At 41.1% G+C, this 19929-nt stretch overlaps 1 protein-coding gene across 3 annotated transcripts in view; it reads left to right on the forward strand.

The window, feature by feature from the left end:
- The window catches only part of MED13L (mediator complex subunit 13L), a 306657-nt gene that overhangs the window by 255536 nt on the left and 31192 nt on the right, over positions 1–19929 (forward strand). For 2 of the 3 annotated variants that reach the window (XM_040443793.1, XM_040443795.1), the window contains 8 exons: positions 153–257; positions 4062–4790; positions 5619–5844; positions 6846–6951; positions 7259–7383; positions 10735–10834; positions 16175–16395; positions 16706–16911. In XM_040443793.1, the coding sequence (XP_040299727.1) occupies positions 153–257; positions 4062–4790; positions 5619–5844; positions 6846–6951; positions 7259–7383; positions 10735–10834; positions 16175–16395; positions 16706–16911 (1818 nt within the window). The remainder of the gene's footprint in view (positions 1–152; positions 258–4061; positions 4791–5618; positions 5845–6845; positions 6952–7258; positions 7384–10734; positions 10835–16174; positions 16396–16705; positions 16912–19929) is intronic. The other variant, XM_040443794.1, reaches the window with a different exon arrangement.

Below are 19929 nucleotides of genomic sequence, written 5' to 3' on the forward strand. Positions count from 1 at the left end.
ATATATATATCCTAGCCTTGGGTCGCTTTGAGCCATCTCTCAGCTAGCTAACATTACTATGTGTAATGTATTTGGGTCTTTTAAACATTTTTCTCCCAGAGGTACGAATATTATCTCATGTTGACACAACTCACCTTTTTAACCTTATGTAGGAGGAGCCAAATGTCGACTCCAACTCTTGAAGAAGAGCCTGCTAATAATCCTGCTACTTGGGATTTTGTGGATCCAACCCAAAGAGTCAGCTGTTCTTGCTCTAGGTAGGTGGTGGACGAGGCAGAACGGGGGTCGGATGGGATGGTGGCACCTTTTGTTGGCTGTGTCTCCTGGACTCTCAGACCGCTTCTTCCCCATCATTTTGTTTGGTCTTTTCTGTTCAGCCTTCTTCCTCCTCCAGTAGAGAAGAAAAAGATAAGTCTTTTTTTCTATGCAGATGGTACGGTTTTATTGTCAGGCCTCAAAAAGAGCTTTGTTAGATGACTGGCCCTGTGATCCAATTATTCCCACAAGTTTCTTCACAGTAGCTACCTCAAAACTAAAGGCATCAGTTTGATAAGACAGTCTCTTCCCCTTTAAATGAGTTTATTTCATAATTCTTAATTTTAAGGTAGAGATAAATATTAAATAAGTTGGCTAGAATTTATAGGATTTGGATTAAACAGGCCTTCCATAGATAATTTGTTTTGTTGTTGGTACTGCTGGTGTGTTTTGATGCTTGAGGCAGGTATTTGGTAACAACATCTGCCAATGGCTGAAATTCTTGTTCATTCATTTAGATATTTGAATAGAACCCTGAGTTGATCTCTGTAGAAAATTTTTGCTCTCATGGGTATTACCTTGACTTATCACTCCTTGTGGTAGTGGAGTCCTATTGTCCTGGGCACTCATGAGGGTTCTTAGGTTTCTTTTCTTTTCTCTTCTTTTCTTTCTTAATTTATTTCGAGAGAGAAAAAATGAGAGCGTGCAAGTGGCAAGGGGCGGGGCGGGGGGGGGGAGAAAGAGAGAGAGAGAGAGAGAAGAGGGAGAGGATATGAATCTTAAGCAGGCTCCATACTCAGCACTGAGCCCAACGCAGGGCTCAATCCCACAACCCTGGGATCATGACCTGAGCCAAAATTAAGAGCTGGTTGCTTAACCGACTGAGGCACCTGGCACCCCAAGGTTCTTGGATTTCTTAAGTGTGTGTCAGCCTTACCCCCAGCTCAGCTGACTGTTGAACATGTGATGGTGATTATTCACTTAATGAGCAACTAAGAGTAGCTTTGCTTCCAAACTGTGTATTTTCACATGGGATACTGCTTAGCACTTAGAAAAAGTTCAGTGGAGATCATGCATATTAAGAAAAAGGCCATTTATTTCCCTAGTTTAGATAGGGGTTCTTAATGTGGCATAAATAAGTTGGCTTCCGAGTAAGGAGGCAGTCAAATGACCCCTGAGAATATATGCAAACTGTGTGTGTGTGTGCACGCATGCACACGCGCGCGTGTATACACACTTAAACAACAGTTTTGACACCACCTTCCTGTCCTCCCCTGCCCTTATTGTCGATTCTCTTTGTCAAGCTCTGCCTTACTAGTCAGCCTTTTTTTTTTTTTCCTTTGAGAAACATTGTAAGTATCAGCCTAATAAAACTCACTATTGATTTTTTCAAAGAGGATGTTTTTGAAGAAGTTGCTCCTCTCTGAGCATGTGAGAATCTCTCTCTGATCTCAGGGTAGGTATGGTATGTCAGCTGAATCTCTGTTTGACTTCTGTTTCTTGGCCATTGTAAATTGTGTGACAAAAAGTATTTTCCTATTAACATGGATTTCTAAACCGCCTACAGCCAAGTTATAGGCCACCTTTAGAAAGCACCTAGGATAAAAATGTTAGTGTATTTAACTTGTGCCTTCGTCTTGTTTTTGGTCTTAATCTAGATTTTTCACCTTTTTACTGATTTCTGTGACATTTTTATTTGGTACCTCAAGTTCTTTTTACCTGAAGTGTAAATAAATAACACGTTTTCTTTTGTCCCCTGAAGTTAATCCTTTTTTTTCCTTCACCAGATCTTTACCTTCAGGTCTGTTTTGTAGTTATGCATTTGATTTTGTTGAGTCCCAAATATTAAATCTCTAGACGTGACTTCCCATATATGCTTTAGTCTTATAATTACGAGGGTACCTTTGAGAAATACCCTTGATATTGACAAGTCTCTTTTCTCACAGATCAGGCACATTTTTTTAAGTCACCATTTTCCCTTCTCAGCCTAGAGACATTATCATTTATATATTTTTCTTCTGTTTTATAGATGATTTTTATCCTTGTATTTCACAATGACTTCTTTTGAAATATCTATGATAGTAATTCTATTTTCCCCATTCTTCTAGCCACTGTGTGTGTTTCTACAATGTTTGGCCCTGCTTCTGGTTTCTTCCCACCAATGGACCACCCATATAGTTAGCTTTCTGAGCCTGATCTGCCTGCCTGCTCCATGGAGGCCTTTTACCTGTTCAGAGATTTGCAGTGATAGTCTGTTACTTACTGATGTGTCCCTAATTGTAACCATTTCACAATGTAGCTGAGTCGTTAAGTACAATTGAAAAAAAAAAAAAAAAGACTTTATATGAGATTATCTAGTTTGCAAAAAGTCCTTACTTTGAAGAGGCTATCATAAAATATCTATCAAAGGATTGGTGTGGTTAAATGCTCTGAGAAAGTCCAAATGAAAAGGTTTTATGTAAAAGACTTTTAGAGCTTAGGTTTTAAAATAAGCACCCCTAGAAGATTTGATTGAGATATTTTTCAGATGAGACATTCACCTCTTACTGTGGTATGGTGCCCTGCAGATTTAAAGCACAATTTTTACCTTATTGACAATAGCCTTATGCTTAAACAACCTTCTTCAAAGTCAGAATTTTTTTTTTTTTTTTTTTTTTTTTTTTTTTTGAGTAGCAAGGACTTTAGCAAGAGTCTTTTTGGATTATCTACTGCAGGATTACCAAACCCATTATGGAATGGTCCACTCCTCACACTGTTTAATGGCCTTATGGGGCAGGGTGGCCATCCTGCTGTCCCACTAAACCATCCCATTATGCCACACAAATCCGTTTTACTGCCCACTAGGGCATCATTTAGTGCAATGCAGCAGTAATTTAATGCCACCCTAGCGGCCTCAGAGAGTTACTGCTACACCGGCAGGAGAGCTTACGTGTTTCCCTGGGTTGATTTATATATTGGGAGGAACTGGCTGACCTGCTATATAACTTTGTTGCACAGATTAGACCTTGGCATCGTCTCGTGGGCCCTTACTGAGCAATATCTCACACCTGTGCTTACCAAGAAGTGTGTTAGGGTATGAGCAGACTTGCCATCCTGCTTAGTACAGGTGCATTTGTGTACATGTGTGCTTTTAGTATTCACTCCCCCTCTTCTTACTTCTAAGTTTGTGAGTCTATAAGGTCCAAAGTTGTCTTTCCTTCCTTCTTTTTTCCAATAATAGTGGCATATAAGGTTTGTAGTCTGCTTATTCTATTAAATATTTGTAGGATCGACCCTTGGTTTCACACTTTGGGGGAAAATCGCATAATTATTTTGTTCCCGATTGACAAGACTATAAGCCGTTACAAACCATTCTATATTGGACTTAGTAGAGTGTTTGTTGTAAGATAGAAATTGGAAGCTTTTTTTTCTCTCTTTCTTGGCGAATGATCTCATTACTCTTGGTTTTAAAATGCAGTGTGAACACGTTATCTGAGTCCCTTACCAAATTTGAAAGATTTGGGAATTTTGCAAATCCGTCTTTTGGTACGCGCTAGCGACATTAAGTCCGTCTCTTACCTGCTGGATTGTATGCGATCGGTTCACTACTCTCTGTCAGAGTGTGTTGCAGTTTTTGTCATTATAAAAATAATGAGCCTGGAGACCTTTTCCGTGTGCTAGTGCAGCCAGTGTGTGCTTAGAAGGTACAGCCTTCTCAGAGGCATCTCTTTTGTAATGTCATAATGGTGCAGGGATGTCATACTTCCAGAAGAGTGCGGTTGTTCTCAGGTGTGCGTTTCTTAACCTTATTTTAATTCTCATTTCAGGCATAAACTTCTAAAACGTTGTGCAGTAGGACCCAGTCGACCTCCCGCAGCATCTCAGCCAGGCTTCGGTGCAGGACCGTCATCATCTTCATCTTTACCACCTCCTGCTTCCAAGCACAAAACGACAGAAAGACCAGAAAAGGGAGACAAGTTGCAGAAGAGACCCTTGATACCATTTCACCACAGGCCGTCTGTGGCTGACGAGTTCTGTGTGGAGCAAGATACACCAGGACAGAAGCTAGGGTTGGCAGGGATCGACTCCTCCCTAGAGGTGTCTAGCAGTAGGAAGTATGATAAACAAATGGCCGTGCCTTCCAGAAATACAAGCAAGCAAATGAATCTGAATCCTATGGATTCACCTCATTCCCCTATTTCCCCTCTGCCGCCAACACTCAGCCCTCAGCCACGAGGTCAGGAAACGGAGAGTTTGGACCCGCCATCTGTCCCTGTGAACCCAGCCCTCTATGGAAACGGGCTAGAACTCCAGCAGTTGTCAACTCTGGATGACAGAACTGTCCTCGTAGGCCAAAGACTGCCTCTGATGGCAGAGGTCAGCGAGACAGCCTTATATTGTGGGATTAGGCCCTCGAACCCGGAGTCGTCAGACAAGTCGTGGAACAGCTACCGTCTCCCACCCGTTGACGATGCTGAGTTCCGGCCTCCAGAGCTCCAGGGCGAGAGGTGTGATGCCAAAATGGAGGTAAACTCAGAGAGCACCGCGCTGCAAAGGTGAGGAGACTCTGTCCCACCCACCCGATCGCCCGCCGACCGAGGCATAGGGTCTCGAGGATCAGGGCTACCCTCCTCACGTCTCCATTCTGTCCCTCCAGAGCCAAATGAAAGAGGCTTTTCTTCACCATTCGAGACTCTGCATTTGGAAAGTGTTTCAAAGTCAAGTGCTTTGTCCTTCTTGAGGTTTCACACACATGCACACACGTGTCGTTGTTTAAACATGTTGGCATATAAAGGTTTCATTATGGCATTTAGTGCATTAGTACGGATTTATTTTTGGCCTGCTGTTCGTTAGTCACAGAACGTAGCTTGGTGAGACTTTCCGTATTGTGGTCAGTGCCACCTTTATATGTTGGCACTTTTAAGGAGGGCTTCGGGTGCATTCAAGTGTGTATCCTGCATCTAGTAATAATACTATTTATAGTGCTTTTGAGCTGCCCCATTATTCTTCACAGTTTACACAGACCATCTCAGTTACTCTTCACCACCACCATATTACTACTTTATTTCATAGCTGAGAAAGAAGCGAGGGTCATGCGGTTAGTCACTGGCGTAGATTGAACTTGAACCTAGACAGTCTGTTCTTAAAGCCCATCTGCGCTCTTAACCGGAATCCATGGAATCAGAGACAAAAGCATCTACTCCTCACAAAGACCTACTAAGTTTTATTTGTGAACGTACTCTCTAAAAGAACTTCTTTATAGAGATAAATTTTCTAAGTTTCATTTAAGCTTTGCAAATGCTTTAAATCATAAATGCTTTTTTTTTTAAACATCAATCTTTTTACTTTAGCTTGCTTAAATCATTGTTTGTTTTCCCTTTTAGACTCTTAGCACAACCTAACAAACGGTTTAAAATCTGGCAAGAAAAGCAGCCCCAGATGCAGCCACTCCACTTCCTTGACCCATTGCCTCTGTCTCAGCAACCTGGAGACAGTTTGGGAGAAGTCAATGATCCATACACCTTTGAGGATGGCGACATAAAATACATCTTTACGGCAAACAAGAAATGCAAACAAGGGGCAGAGAAAGATTCCCTGAAAAAGAATAAGGTACCATTTAACATAGAGGGTGTCCAGCATGGTGTGGGTTTTGATCTCTGTCAGTACAATGTGTGTGGGAAAACTTCTGAGGCAGAATGTTTGAGATAGTCTTGCCTGATTGCTCTGTCCCCATATTCATGCTCTTGGTACTATTGTATTGAACAGCGTATTGTTCCTTTTTATGTCATGGCTCACCTTTGTTTAAGAGTCCGCTGAGCATAAATGAAGCCTCATATTTTCCAGGCTGTAGCTTGTACAGTGCATGCTTCCTCTCATACGCTAATTCTGGTTGGCCTATGCTCCCTGCTCCCTTCTTTTTAATTATTATTCCAAAACACCCAAAATGTGAAGAAAAAATAGGCTGATGACAGTGTCTATTGTTTATTGAGTGCTTGGTATGTCTACCATACCAAGTGCTTTATATATGTGTCTGAATTAATACCAACACTACCTCCTGGCTTATGTCGGTATTACTTTTACTGGTTTCATTGTCATAAAATCGAGTACTGGGGGTGTGTGCTGTCTTTAGCCTTAAATTTTATAGCATTCCAAAATACTGGGCCATTTAAAGAGGTATTCTTGAGAGTAGAGGAAATAGGACAATTAAGAAGCCAGTACCGTTCCGGAAAATGCTTCCAGGATTCCTTTACAGAGATCTGTCTGGGTCCAGAAAGCTCGAACCGCAATTCAGCATCTAAAATGTTATTAAAGGCAGCTTTTAACACCATGGCAGGACTGTAGTCAAATGCCACCAGTACTGATTAGCCATAAAACCCAGATTGACTCAGAATATGCCATAGGATTGGAGGGAAAGTGTGGGAGTTTTGGGTTCTGTTTAAATTCAGGGAAAAGGACCGATCTTTTATTTCCCTTGGTTGCATAGACCATGGTTTATCATACTTGTGCTCATAACAAGTTCCATTCTCCCCTCTAATTCTTTGTGTTCTCCCTCATATTCCACACTTTGGGTTGGTGTTCATGTGTTTTGTTTGGCTGAATTTATTATACAGTCAGAGGATGGATTTGGTACCAAGGATGTCACTACACCAGGTCATTCCACGCCGGTGCCTGATGGGAAAAATGCCATGTCTATTTTCAGTTCTGCTACTAAAACAGGTGTGTACAATGATTATTTGCCTCACTTGGATTGTTGCTAAAGTAAAATGCAAGGGAGATGCTTCTCAATTTAGAATTATATTTTTACTGTAATACCAATAATTTGATCTCATCTTGAATTTTTCATTGTTTGTTTTTCAGTTATTTTCAAAACTGATAAACATATTTGGAAATATTTGTCTCTAAATTTAACTGAAAACCTAGGGAAAAAATTCACAGGCAGGTCTGCTCGTTGAGACCCATGTCCTCTCCTCGGTCCTCTCTCGGTAAAGTTGTTCATTCTGGGTCTTCGCCTCCTTCCCTGCAGATGTCCGGCAGGACAGTGCTGCTGGCAGAGCCGGCTCCAGTAGCCTTACCCAGGTGACAGATCTGGCACCTTCCCTGCACGACCTAGACAACATCTTTGATAATTCCGATGACGACGAACTTGGGGTGAGTCTGCCATGGCTCCACAAGCAGAAACTTCCCGAAATGGGAGGATGTGTGTCGCTGTTGGAGCTCCTCCTTACTGTTTGGTCTGCTGAATTTGGGGGCCCTGTTTCAGGTTCAGAATCCTCTTCAAAAACGTTGGTATACCTTGAAAGGATTCTAAAAGTGGCTCGTGTCGTCTCTAACACGCCTTGGGTTCTGTTTGTTGATGGTTGGTTTTTTTGTTTTTTTATTATTAGTGTTATTCCTGTTGTAAATATTAAAATCTTTCACATTCAGTATATGTGCTGCCAAAGCTTCACATTTAGTTTAAAAACATTTTCTTTAAAGGCCGAGCGCTTTTTTTTCTTTTGGGTTTTATTTATTTATTTTGAGAGAAACAGAAAGCGAGTGGGAGAGGGGCAGAGAGGGAGAGAATCCCCAGCAGGCTCTGTGCTGTCAGCACGGAACCCAACATAGGGCTTGAACTCACAAAGCACGAGATCGTAACCTGAGCCGAAACCAAGAAGTCGATGCTTAGCTGACTGAGCCACCCAGCTGCTCCTTTCACAGTTAATTTTTAAATCCTTCTAACTATCACGAGACTAGTAGAAGTGTATCATGTAGACCCTTTAGCTCAGATTTTAAAGATAATGCCCATAACGTTTTATTCATCTCATCAGTCAGAAAGTAGTCTACATTTTGAGAGATAGACGAGTATGATGCATACTTTTTAAGGTTATGACACCATAGTGGGGAAGTAGGATTTACATACAAAGAAGTTAAATAATACCAGGTATGATGTGGTTAAAGTGACAGATAAAATTTAAAATTCTTGGGTGAGCAGCTGAACTGAGTCAGGAAATTTGTGTCCTCATCCTCCTAACCACCTCTGTACTTTTGGGCAAATAGAAGTACCTATAATTTCTGGGGGGCCTAGAAATGAGTAAGATAGGCCCTCTCTTCAGAGAAGTAAGTTTATTTTTCTATCACTTATGTATTTACCTTCCTTCCCTTCTGCCCTTTTCCCATATATTTGTTAATCACTTGATGGTCAGTTCCGTTGTGACATGTACACGAGGTTACAAATATTACCACCCTTATACTTGAGATACTCACAGACCTCAGGAGAAATAGCTTGTAAATAAATGTAAACATATACTTCAAAAATACACACACACACACACACACACACACACACACACACACGTACGTACTTATTACTGAGAGTGTAGTAATTGACTTGCGTCTAAAATGCTGGGTGTTCAAGTACGAAGTGACAGGCAAACAGTGTTTAAGTTAAGGCTTAAACTTTAAGTAGGAATCAGAATTCTAAAGCCTGTTCTCACTGTAAAATAAAATGTATCTGATTAACCGACATTATACACTATTAGTAATGTAAGTACTTAGAAGATGATATCATAATGGCCTCCAAGAATGGATTTGACCTGAGATGTGGAAAGACAGGGTTATTGAGATAGAGGGGAGAGACATCAGTTCGAGCCTGGAATGAGCCTTGATTAAGCAACAAGAACGAACTAGCTTGGGGTTGGGGGGATAAAGAACAGACCACTGGTCTGCTCTCTGACTGGTGGGTAAAGATTGACAGGGTTAAGAAGGTTTTTGACCATCCTTATGGCTTTGGACTTTGAACTCGGCCTGTAATATGTTCCTCTGTGAAGGCTGCTGAGTGTGGACCTGAGCTGGCTTCCATCAGTCTCTTACACAGAAAGCAGGGGTACTGTTGGGTAACTTTCGTTGGATTAAAGCACAAGGACCTAAATTCAGGCAGTGGCTGCATGAAGGAAAAGGACACGGCAAGGAGAAAAACATTAATACGAGAAATGACATGTTTCCTTGTGGTAGATCCGGGCATCGGAGAGCCATTTGGAATGTGACTGTCGCCCTAAAGCCGGGTATTGTCTGGGATTGGTTTTGATGATCTTTAGGGTTTGGTCAGATGCTTCGGTAGTGATGGTGGGGAGGAAATATGAAAAGGAATTAAAGAGAAGTGGAAAGAAGTAAGAAAAGGGAAAAAGCAAGCATTACAGAGCAGCTGGGGACTGTTCACACCACCATCCCTAGTGATTCCTGTTGGTGTCCGAGCCCTGGCCCTTATACTCTCTGTGTAAATCATATATTCCTGTTGGACTAAATGAAGATACATTTACTTTTTTTTTTTAATATAGTTTTAGGAACGTTAATGTGTGATGGAGGGTTGGCCATTTTTAATCTAATTTTCATTTCTCCAAAATGTTTGTTCACTCTGATTTCTAGCCTGGCATTTAATCAAGAGAATCATTCACCTTAGAACCGTTTTTGCTAATTTGTCTTACTGATAACTCGCATTATGTGGCTGTTGTCCACGTTTCATCTCAGATGTCTTTGAATTTAATTTCACACTTCAACTCTATGTCATTGAATAAATACACATAAAGGCTTTCTGTTTGTGAGAATCTTTTTTCCTTTGGTCACCAATTCATTTGAGTTCTTAAAGATAATCTTGCCTATTAAAAGACTTAATTTCTTTTGAATAACAAAGAAAATTCCTCTGCATATTTCAGTAATTTTATATGATATGGTTATTTTTTATGAAGAAGAATAGTAAATGTGGGAATAGGAGTAGAAGATACATGTTCGTGTGTGTGTGTGTGTATGTGTGCTCTTGTGTGTGTGTGTGTGTGTGGTGAAAAATGAAAGCGTAATACTTTGGGAGGACTTGAGGTCACTTCTTTTAACTGCCTGCTTCCAAACAGAAGGAAAACCAGACTGATAATTAATTACTACTTGGAGGCACCACCCTAATTTAATTATTGTGTCCCTGAAACCACTTCTCTAATCACCTGGGAGGAAGATTTGCTTAAGGTCTGCAAGTTCTGCTTTGCTGGTGCAATCTGCCCTTACAAGATCTGTGCAGAGACTTAGTCACTCTGGTTTTCATTCTTGATAAGCTTGTAGCCTTCTCCTTTGCTTCACTGTCTGCTGGTATTACCAGAAGTTCGCTTGGTAAATCCTGTGTAAGGAAGCATCTTTCCTTCATTCCAGAATATCACTAGGCACATGTTAAGAAATAGTTGACTAATGGGGCGCCTGGGTGGTTCAGTCGGTTGAGCGTCTGACTTCAGCCCAGGTCATGATCCCGCACTTCAGGCGTTCGAGCCCCGCGTCGGGCTCTGTGCTGGCGGCTTGGAGCCTGGACCCTGCTTCGGATTCTGTGTCTTTCCTGCTGTCTGCCCCTCCCCCACTTGCACTCTGTCTCTCTGTCTCCCAAAAATAAACAAACATTTTAAAAAAATCCAAAAAAAAAGAAGTAGCTGTGGCTCTACTTGTGTACACGTGTGTTGCCCCGTTTTAATAAAAATAATCTTTCCTCAGGCTGCATCGCCTGCGCTGCGCTCATCCAAAATGCCTGCAGTTGGGGCAGAAGACCGGCCTCTTGGGAAGGACGGAAGAGCTGCCGTTCCGTACCCACCAAGTAAGAAAAGGAAATTGAGCTGTGCCGTGCTACTTACAACTTACACAGAGTGTCTCATACTCACTGGTGCCTTAGCTGAGACTCCCCTCTCCCTGCCTCTTTTCTTGTAGCGGAATATTAACTGCAAGTGAAAACTTGTACAAGTTAGAATGCCTTCAATGGCAGGCAGCTAAGACACCATCTTCGTTTGAATTCCTTTTGCTTTTTTTTTCAAATTAAGAATTAACTTTTGTGGTTTAAAATGTGGAAAAACATGTTTTAGGTTTGTTTCTCTAATAGCCTTTTTCCCAGTAGAATAAATGCTACGCAATGATTTTTAGAATGATATTCCACTATAAGAGTGTAAGATGTTTCAATTTTCGTAAATTTAATTTACACAAGAATGATGAACATTTGTTTTCTATGGTCCTTTTCCTAATTCATACTGAGCTTTTTGTGTTTCCTTTTGAGATCAACTACTTTATTATGTTTGATGACAAGAGGAGGAACTTCTTTCCCCCACCCCCACCCCCCACCCCCCCCAATTATTCTTCACCCTAGGAAACTACATTATTCTACGAGAGAAAAGAAAGTCAGGGTAGCTTATGTGGATACTCTGAAGCAGAAACATAATTCCATTGCAAATCATTCTTTAATACCTTCTCATTAACTTCAGCTGGTAATGAGAACAAATTGAGGGGAAAAACCACTATGTCATAGGGATGAGTCAAAAAGTTTTATGAACCTATAAATGTGTGCTGATTTACTCAAATGTAGAAGTGTGAAGTATACAGAGATTGGATTTTGACAGCTTTAGGAGATCCATAGCTTTTTAAAATATGCAAAGCTTTCTCAAGCATGACATGTATGAAAATGAATAATGGTAGCCAGCCAGTCGCTGTAGTTTTTTTTAATTAAACATTTTTCTTTTTTTATTAGTCTGCACTGCAGAATTTTGCAAACATGGAATTCACAGATTAAAAGAAACAGTATTAAGATAGATACCTATGGAATAGGTCAGATGAATGAATTTTTTCCCTTGTTTTGAACCAGTTAATCCGCTGCCCTTTTTGACATTAAGTGACAATGTAGCGATGTTAAATGTTAAAATGTCTGATGACTTGTCCAAGATTATTGGACTCAAAATATTGCATTCAGAAACCACTCTGCTAGGAAGTGTCATTGCTCAGGAAAGTATATGGTATACTTTCTTCTCTCTCTCATTTTTATTCAGAAAATAATTGTTTCAAAAAGAAGCTACTCAAAATTTTATAATAAAGTACAGGTTATAAAAATTAATTAATTTGCAATATAGCAAAAATATTAGCATTAGGATAATACATCTATATAAGAGTGAATGGGATCTTTTGAAGTGCACGAAGTATGTGTGAGGAAATGTGTGGAAATGGACATATCTGCAATATATCCTCCCACAACATGACAGTGAAATAGCATGGCAAGAAGTTCCTCATCTTTATTGTACATGGAGGTGGAAGACAGACATATTATAAAATTTAGTGTGTAGAGCAGCACCATCCAATGTAATAGAAATACAGTGTGAATTGAGAGCCACATAGCAATTTTAAATTTTCTAGTAGCATTAAAGAACACAAAAAGAACCATGTAAAATTAATTTAAATAATATGTTTATATAACTTAATCTAACCAAAATAGTGTCATTTTTACATGTAATCAGTATTAAAAATATTGAGGTGTTTTACATTCCCTTTTTGAACTAACTCTCTAGAACCTGGTGTATGTTTTATACGCACAGCGCGTCTCAGTTTGGACAGCACCTGGTTTGCGTGCTCTAGAGCCATATGCGGCAGTGGATACGGTCTTGGACGGAATAGGTCCACAGTTACTCATTTGCATATGTCATAACATAATAATGAGGAGAGCAGCACACAGTAATAACTAGGTTTGGTTTAGCACCAAGTCTGTGTTAAGGTAATGTTATACCAATACATACAATAACACCCCTCATCTCCAGTCCATTCTGGTAGCTGTTCCCACTCTTGCTTTAACATTTTTAGAGGGAAAATCCAAGAGGCAAGCCATGGAGGAGCGTTTCTTTTTGGAGGACCAGAGTGTTTCTCTGGTTTCTGTCGTCTTTCTGTCTCATCCATGTCGAGTGCAGTTTGTTTTTTCATCTCAAATGTTGTTTAGGGTCCTATCTTTTCAGAAATTCCTTGTAACTTAACAGCATTTTCATCTTTTTGCAGTCAAAAGAAAATGGGCATGGCGGACTAATTATTACTCGCTTCATCACTTATTGAATGTTTCGGTGTTATGTGGCAAAGTGTTGACTTCCATGCATACGTTATGTTATTTAATGTATATCAAAAAAAAATAGGAAGGTAGATACGATTACCATTTGGCAGATGAGGAACTTGAAGCTAGAGAGGCTATGAGTCTTCCTTAAGAATATCTGACAATGGGGCTCCTGGCTGGCTCAGTCAGTGGAGTGTGTGACTCTTTTAAAAATTTTTTTTACATTTATTTATTTTCGAGAGAGAGAGAACACAAGTGGGGGAGAGGCAGAGAGAGGGAGACACAGAATCTGAAACAGGCTCCAGGCTCCGAGCTGTGAGCACAGAGCCCGACACGGGACTCGAACCCACGAACCGTGAGATCATGACCTGAGCCGAAGTCGGACGCTCGTCTGACTGAGCCACCCAGGTGCCCCTGGAGTGTGTGACTCTTGATCTCAGGGTTGTGAGTTGAGACTCCCATGTTGGGTGTAGAGATTACTTAAAAATAAAATCTTAAAAAAATACAGATTTGATAATAAGAATGCTGAAGGCCACTTTTTAAAGTGAATCTCTGGCAAGTGGAATCTCATTTTCCATACTTTCTTGTGTGTGTTCTTTTTTTACTTTTGATAAAAAATGTCACGGTTCCTGAGGTGTTGAAAATTGACATATGCAGCTTTGTTAGGTAGCATCAAAGTATTTGAGGATCCCCAAGTGGGAAACGCCTTTAGTACATTTCTTAGAGAAAATTTAGACACTAATTTAATAAAATAATTCTTGGTAAAATTTCATGCATAGCCAGAACACCTGTATGTGAAGGAAAGGCTTTAAGTTTGTTGTCATTTTAACACAAAGAGAATTTGTACAGTTTATTTTCCAAATATTTACTTGGTGATTAAATCTATAGTAGGAGTTTGAAACTTTTGTGAAGTAGACTTAGAGTTTAAAATGTTATACAGAAACATTAATTTTGTTTTAAATTGATCAGTAGTTTGCTCTTTGGCTTGGGAAAAGGGGTAGGGACTAAAAGATAAAGGTGATGGATGTACTTCAAGTGTAATCTAACTCACTGTTAAAGTCTTCAGTCTTGTTTCAAGGAAAACTATTGATCTGGTGGCTGCTACATTTGAAGACCATGTTTCCTTCTCAGACACCACTGGTTCTCTGAGATTTTCTGGCTTGGCTTGTATCCCTAGTTCCATGAATTGTCAGATTCCTTAAGGGTAAAATACTGTCCTAGCAAGAAGGTGCCTTGACCCTCCACTGGGGGGGGGCCGGGGGTGCCGTTAGTTTTTCCTCTTTTCTCTCTTTTTTTCTTAATTGGCAGCAGCAGGTACCATTTTGTATAATGAAATCTTACACAGAATTCTATTATAGGAAATAGAAGTGGAAATAAACGATGAGAGTCAAAGTTGGGATCTGAAATCCTGTCTGTTGGCCTCTTCCTTCCCTTGTTTTATAGAGGAGCACCTAAAGCCTTATTCAGGATTATATAGTTGTTTAACTGGGAAACATTGTAAAGATCATCTGGTACAGAAGTTCTCACCATTCTTCTGCCTCCACATGGCAGAGGCTTCCCCCACCCCCCGCCCCCGCCCTCCACAAACAGAGGAAAGCCGGCAAGCCTGGTGAGAATCACACATTTAGTCCAGCCGAGTAGGTGAAGGATCGGAGGCCCTGAGGGCGGAGGTGACCTGACCTGACCATAGCAGTGCTGAGCTGTGAGCGCCTGGACTGCGGAAGCGTTCCCAGTGCTGCCGCCATGCAGCTCTGCCTCAGACTCTAGCGCGGGGCAGAGCACGATGTAGTTACTCCAGAAGTCCTCTCTCAGTCTGTTCAGTGGTTACCGTTTGCCTCTTCACATGTTGAAGCTACTTGGGCACCTGGGCGGCTCCATTGGTTAAACGTCCTACTCTTGGTTTCGGCTCAGGTCATGATCTCACGGTTCGTGAGTTCAAGCCCCACGTCAGACTCTGCCCTTGACAGTGTGGCTCCTGCTTGAGATTCTCTCTCTCTTTTTCTCTCTGTACCTCCCCTGCTTTCTCTGTCTCTCTCTCTCTCTCTCTCAATAAATAAATAAACTTAAAAAAGTTTTTTAAAAAGTCTTGTAAATGTTGACATTGCTAGAAAGAGCAATGTGATGGGAAATTGGGACATCAGATAGCTTTCCAAAACCGTGATTTAAATTCATGGCTCCAAATTTGTAAATAAATTTGCTGTACAGGACACCCCCTAGTGGCCAAATTTCACAACCACAACTGGCATTGCATTATATTCGCCTCAGCTTTGAAGAGTCAGTCATTGCCTTAATGAGCCACTGTTCATGATGGTGGCCAACCTCAGGTATATGAAAATGCTTTTTAAAAAAAGGATTGAGAGTCACTGTTCTCTCAGTATTTCTTAAAATATCATTTTTTTAACCAGTTGATTTTTAATAAATCTTTTGAGTCTAAGTAGGATTATTAAACCTAACTGTGAAGTTTCATTTTAATGTCAATATGGAAAGAGATCGTGGAACCATTTCCCCAAAGAGCAGTGAGTGTGGTGGATTTTTCAAACTAGCCAAGTAATTACTACATCTAAACCACCCTTCGAGCTCTAAATTTTTATTTTTTGTAGTATAAGTGCCTGATGGATTTTCCATGTAAAATTTGCTAGATGACCTTTTTGTATAATTCTGAAATATTTCATACATATTCGTAAGATAGACCTTTTAATAAAGTTATTCCGTCAGATTTCTTTCAGCTTCTACTTATCTCCTCTCCTTATGCTTTTCAGGCAATCATTTGTTAGAAGAAAAATGTATGTTATGTAGACTTTGTCCACTTAATTAACGTGAAATCAAATCATAAAGCATCAGGGGGATAGTGGTAAAGTTCCAGAAAGGATAGTTTTCTGGTGATGACCTTATTCTTAGAAACTTCCATTATTAATATTCTATGGTGTAACTGATACAACCATTCAATTAGCATTATTTCTGATGCAAGTAGGGCGCCTGCCTATGAACTGAGATGTTTTAGAAGTCCTGCCTGTTAAAATATTACTGTTTTTTCTTTTCTCTCTCTCTCTCTCTCTTTATCCCTCCCTCCCTCCCTCCCTCCCTTAGCAGTTGCAGACTTGCAAAGGATGTTTCCCACCCCTCCTTCTTTGGAACAGCACCCTGCATTTTCTCCTGTGATGAATTATAAAGATGGAATCAGTTCAGAGACAGTGACAGCATTAGGCATGATGGAGAGCCCTATGGTCAGTATGGTTTCAACACAGCTCACTGAATTCAAAATGGAAGTAGAAGATGGATTAGGAAGTCCCAAGCCAGAGGAAGTAAAGGTAATTGCCAGTATATTAATCTTACCAGGGCAGGGCAGGGCAGGGCAGTTTTTAAGCAGATTCATATGCATCTTCAAGATAGTATTATCTATATGCCATACATACCTAAGTTCCTAAGAATCCTCGCAGTGGATCGTGAGGTACATTGTTTTGTATATAAATTATAGTGTCTTGATCAACTTATAATTTTGGCATTAGCGTGTTCTGCTGACGAAATGAGAGAAATGCTGAATTCCAGTGATTGTTGTGGCTGTTGTGGCGTCCTGAGTCGTTCAGCGACATTATCACTGGCCCCCTCTTGTTGTCACAGGACTTTTCATACGTGCACAAAGTTCCAACTTTTCAACCTTTCGTGGGTTCCTCCATGTTTGCTCCACTGAAGATGTTGCCGAGCCAGTGCCTGCTACCTCTGAAGATACCTGATGCCTGTCTGTTTCGGCCTTCGTGGGCGGTGCCTCCTAAAATTGAACAGCTGCCCATGCCGCCTGCAGCCATTTTCAGTAGAGACGGTTACAAGTACGTGCCGGGATCTGCATCGAGCTACTGGCCATGTGAATGGGTTTTGAGCTTAACTAAATATTTATCTACAATGATGACATCACATACCATTTAAAACTTTCCTTTCTTGGCCATTCGTGTTTTTGCGCACATTATTTTGTATCGAAAGTGTACATGTCTTCTGAACCAAATTTCACTTACACAGATAAATTGAGGTTATTTGTATAGAGAACCACAGTGTTCGTGCTCATTCCATATCAAATCACTGTCTACCACGAATCAAACACTAGACTGGAGCTTAGGATATATTACTTACTTAAAAATACTACCATTTTGGGGGTAGTATTGGTAAGTACTTGGTTTGTGACTTGATGACTCCAAGTGTGTTAACTGAAGGCACTTTAAAATGAAGTGATAACATGGAGACTTTCTCTGATGCTGACCCCACATCATAAGAAAGCAGCAACAGAGGTGGTAGGAGAAGAGGAAGGAAGAGGCTGGGTTTACGGTAGCTTGGGCACTTTCCACTCTGTCAAAAAACAGTACTTACATCAGCAACGCAGAGTCCGTTTCCCCTATGATTCATAATTTCTTAATAAAATACATGCTATAAAATAGAAGGCCACAAACTCAAATTTCTGTCAGGACCAGGCAAGCAATGTACGGACAACGTGGACTGGGGAAAGCAAACGACTTGACAGCACCAATGGTCAGTGTCCCCCAGTGGGATGGCAGGGACGGGCAGGGTCCGTGATGGACCCACTGAAAGAAGGCCTCTTTGGACGTGACTGTTTGCCGTGCGGCGACAGCACATAGTTCACACAAGGATGTGGGAGCCTGGAGATCTGCATGTTTATATACATTTCCTTTTTACAAACGTTGCTAATTAGTCCAGAGTTACATTTTAGGAACCAGTAAGACAAGAAGACAAATTCCAGATCCAGTCTGTGGGCTCCATTTGTGACATCAGATAAAACCATCTTGATGAAACCAACATTAGTATCCCAAACGGGCTTTATGCTCACGCATGTGAAGTGAGTAGGGGATTGAAAAACCACGATGCAGGTGTGGGATAAAAGAACCCAGACTTGGGAAGGTACCGCTGTGCTGACATAGGACTCCATTCCTGCTCCTCCCTTTTTTGTTTCCTCCTGTCTGTGACCTTAAATGACCATCTGACCGGAGTCTCCCCTTCTTTAAAATGGTATAATCCCGCCCTCCTTCCCACACAAGATTTTCGAAAGGCTCCGGCAACTAATGGTTGGGGAAGTATTGTGGCAATGATGACTCACCAGCAGTGTGAAAGAGTGTGCTCCAAAGGCCCCTGGTGGTGACCCCTCTGGCTGGTCTCCTGCTGCCGTGCTCCGGCTGGACTCGGTCTTATTTAAAATTTTTTTTTTCAATGTTTTTTATTTATTTTTGGGACAGAGAGAGACAGAGCATGAACGGGGGAGGGGCAGAGAGAGAGGGAGACATAGAATTGGAAACAGGCTCCAGGCTCCGAGCCATCAGCCCAGAGCCCGACGCGGGGCTCGAACTCACGGACCGCGAGATCGTGACCTGGCTGAAGTCGGACGCTCAACCGACTGCGCCACCCTGGTGCCCCTGGACTCGGTCTTATTTAAATAGGGCCTGGTGCAGTACAGTGGGGCCCACTGGCCCGTACACGTTGCCATGCCCTTCTCAGCAGTGCAGCAGCTCCAGGGACCCGGTGGACAGTTTAATCTCCTACACACATAGGCTCCTCAAAAACGTGAAACGCAACCCGTTGCTGTATGGTCGGTTAAAAAATAAGTGATTTAGATCACTGCTTATTCTGTTCAGTCTGTCAGTAGCCATCCCAAAGATCCTTGGTATCCTTAGCTGGCACTGTTAGGAACTTCGTTCGATGAAGTGTCGGCACACCTTCCAGTATGGCCGCCCCTGCCCTGGTGTCGTAGCTGTATGCCTCTTGAAATGTGGCCAGTTGAGACCAAGACTGAACTTTTGGTTTTATCTAAGTTGACTTAAACTTTAGCACGTAGGGCTAGCGGCAGCCTTATTGGCCAGCAAAGTTCTAGACTGTGTGAATTCCTTCTGCTGGGGCCTCCCTCACCCTGGCCACCCCTTTGCCACACTCAGCACGCTGGTGCTTCCTTGCTTGACGCCTGTCTTACTGGCTGTGAGCTGACTTTTCTTCTGCCTTTTTACTGTTGAATACCTGGCATCTAGCATAGTGTTGGTCCTCAACTCATTTTTATTGAATGGGGAAAAATCAGGTTACTGTGCAAGCTAAACCATTCTTACTACCTAGGGAGCAATTCCATTATTTGGGTTTTCCGTTAGGAGCCATAGTTCCTTTTCTGATCTGAACTGCATAGTAATTCATAGGGTTTTGTCAAACAGGAAGATGTGAAAGGAGTCCAATTAGGGTAAAGATCTTTATCACGCACTTATTATTTTGGTCTCTGAGATAGCAGTGATTGCCAATCAAGGTTTCTGGGTCATTTTTTATCTGTTCTCAGAGATACCACTGTGCCTCAGATTTACAATTTCCTTATAGTGCTTGATGTAGATTTTTTTAGGCTGGTAGTTGAGGCACAGCTAATTAAAAATCACAAGAATTTATTTGAAGAGCCATTGCTTTGTGACATTCTTCTTTCAAATTGTAAGTGAATGAATATGTAGTTTATTGGAAGAACATTAGTTTAAGCTCAGTATTAATAGATTTCAAAAGAATAATAAGTATCAAATGAAATCTGTGTTCTTTTGATACCTTCTAATTGGACAGAATGGTCTCGTGCTGTTTTACATGTACATCTAAGAGTGTATATCAGAAAACTTTTTTGCAATAAAAAAACAGCAGAACATCGCAGGCACTGTTTTGTGCTCTATGTGGCTATTCCAAGAAGAAGTCATTGCTTATGGAAAAATAGGTAACACAGTGCTATCAGTCTCTGGGAACTGAAACAAATTGTGCTACCAGTAACGCATAGCATATTGAAAAATTAAAAATGAACTAAAATTGCCTGCCACTCCACAGGAATCTAGAAGTGT

The sequence above is a fragment of the Herpailurus yagouaroundi genome, unplaced genomic scaffold (assembly GCF_014898765.1).
Source record: "Herpailurus yagouaroundi ecotype Mexico unplaced genomic scaffold, PumYag 191, whole genome shotgun sequence".
Classification (NCBI taxonomy): domain Eukaryota; kingdom Metazoa; phylum Chordata; class Mammalia; order Carnivora; family Felidae; genus Herpailurus; species Herpailurus yagouaroundi.